The 2,415-nt window shown below is 53.0% G+C and overlaps 1 protein-coding gene across 1 annotated transcript; it reads right to left on the reverse strand.

Moving 5' to 3' along the window:
* Nucleotides 1-444: 444 nt before the first annotated feature.
* On the reverse strand, nucleotides 445-1,515 carry LOC144952156 (olfactory receptor 2M4-like). The gene has a single exon (XM_078882560.1). The coding sequence runs from the start codon at nucleotides 1,513-1,515 to the stop codon at nucleotides 445-447; it is 1,071 nt and encodes a 356-aa protein (XP_078738686.1).
* Nucleotides 1,516-2,415: the final 900 nt, after the last annotated feature.

Genomic DNA, 2,415 nt, shown 5'->3' on the forward strand with positions numbered 1-2,415 from the left:
CCGAGGACGACCGCTTGTGTTGCGATCGAAACGCCGCCATGTATTATCCTTTGATAATAGTTTTTTTTACCCTTCTATCTGGCAACAAAACTGACACCTTTTTTACAAGGAGTCATGTTTGCAAAGACCACAATACCTGCAGCCATAATGCAAACAAAAAACATAACTCTGATCATATATGCACTGTCCTTTTGTTGCCAGATAGAAGGGTAAAAAACCAATTATCATATTTTTTACTGGCAAATGAGGTTCCAATGGTGTATTATTCTTTGTTTCATTTTTAGAACCTCACGTGACTTCGCCGAAACAACCAAAGAGTATGAACACAACCCCTTTCTCATCTTTCGTGTGAACGCACGTGCGTACGTCCAATATTCTTTTCGCACCGTGCGTTGCCAGGGTCACCGTACACCCCCCCACCCCCCCACAAACCCACCCCGCCACTCACGCGACCACCCTCGCCCGAGGAGCTACGCGCCGCCTCCCGAACGCCTTGGCGAGACTCCGACGGATGTCGGCGGTGCGCAGGCCGTAGATGAGCGGATTGAGGGCGGGCGGGGCGAAGTACTGCAGCGTCTGGAACACCACCACGAGGTCGCCGGGTAGACCCATCGCCAGCTGGAGACTGCTGAAGAAAGTGAAGAAGACGGAGCCGAACGAAACGGCGATGACGGCGAAGTGCGTCACGCACGAGTGGACCGCTGCCTTGCCGACACCTCCACCTCTTCTCCCTCCTCCTCTTCCTCCTCCTCCTCTTCCTCCGCGGTGCAGCTCGCGGAAGATGAGCGCGTACGAGGCGAGGATGACGACGAGGGGCAGCGCGAGTCCCGTCGTGAGGTTCGCGTAGTAGAGGGCGGTGTAGGAGCGCGTCTCGGTGCACGCGAGCGAGCTCAGGAACGTGACCTGGCAGCACGGGGCGAGGAGCACCATCGGTCGGCAGTAGTCGAGGCTTGCCACGTTCGCGTAGGCGAGCACGGGCAACACGGCGGCGGCGATGAGAACCGGGATGGAGCGGAGGACGCGCGCGTTCGACGCGAGGGCTCCGTAGCGCAGCGGGTGCACGACGGCAGCGTAGCGATCGAGCGACATCGCGACGAGGATGAACGCCTGCAGGCGGATGGCGACGTGGTAGACGAACATTTGTGCGACGCACTCGAGCAGCGAGATGCGGTTGCGCGCCACGAGGTTGGCCATGATCCTCGGCAGAGCGTTCGTGACGACGGCGACATCGCTGAGCGTGAGCAGCGCCATGAGCAGGTACATGGGCCGGTGGAGTTTGGACTCGAGGCAGATGATGAGGCCCAGCGTCGCGTTGGCAGCCACCGTGAATGTGTAGATGAGGAGGAGGGCAGAGAAGGCCGAGTAGCGAGCGGCGGGGGGGTCGCGGAAGAGCGTGGACATGAGGATGAAGTCTGAGGAGGAGGAGTCGAGGGGGTGGGTGGCGTTTGATGGCGGTGGTGGTGATGGTGGTGACGAAGACGCTGGTGATGATGATGATGTTGTTTTCCACTCCATGGCTGAGACGTCGGAGGGGATGGGAGGTGGTGGGTGGGTGGGTAAGGGGGCAGTGTGAAGTGTGGATCAATTTCATGAATCTCGTCTTAAAGGAATGTATATTATAGCGCCTTGAACCGAGGTGCTTTACGGAAAATTAAGAACGGCACAACAACAACAACGACGGCGTTTGAATGTAATGGTGGAAAGATGGGGTGAATAATGTACATGGCGGTACGCGATGGAGGGAAATCTGTGGTGATGATGATGATGAATGGATTGGATGAATGGGGTTAATGAGTGATATATATTTAATAATAATTCGTATTATTTTTACGAAAAATTATGATGAGTGGATTCGATGAATGGGGTTAAGGAGTGATATCCGTATGATGAGATTAATCATTGTCATTATTATTCTGACAGCAAATGATGGTGAATGTATTTAATGAATGTGGGTTAATGATAGCGGTTATGAGAGGGAGATTAAGGCAGTGGTTCTTCAACTTTACTTGTTAGCATTGCACCCATTGGGTTATTAAGGGTTGCAACAATTTACAATGTTAATAATCAATACATAGGGATTGATGAAACAAAGTCAAGTTGTAACACACGTGCCCCATGCTTAATTTCTGTTTTCAATCATTTACATTTTGAACATGAATCTGACCGCGTCTCGCATCCACCCCCAGAAAAGGTAATCTCGCACAAGTGGTGAGTGCAAGATTCATCACGGTGGCGAGGAGATGTTAACTACCTCGCCTGGTATACAGGAGGTCGTGGGTTCGATCCCGACCCTGAGGATGCCTGCTGCTGTATATTTGGAGTCTGCGTCTCTCTCTCTCATCATCATCACCACGGTAGAGAGATGTTAACTACCTCGCCTGGTCTACAGGAGGTCGTGGGTTCGATCCCGACCCT

This window comes from Lampetra fluviatilis, chromosome 66 (genome assembly GCF_964198595.1).
Source record: "Lampetra fluviatilis chromosome 66, kcLamFluv1.1, whole genome shotgun sequence".
In the NCBI taxonomy this organism is placed as follows: domain Eukaryota; kingdom Metazoa; phylum Chordata; class Hyperoartia; order Petromyzontiformes; family Petromyzontidae; genus Lampetra; species Lampetra fluviatilis.

Excerpts from the sequence above, each read along its gene's own strand:
- LOC144952156 (XM_078882560.1), bottom strand. The coding sequence starts at position 1,515 with ATGGAGTGGAAAACAACATCATCATCATCACCAGCGTCTTCGTCACCA.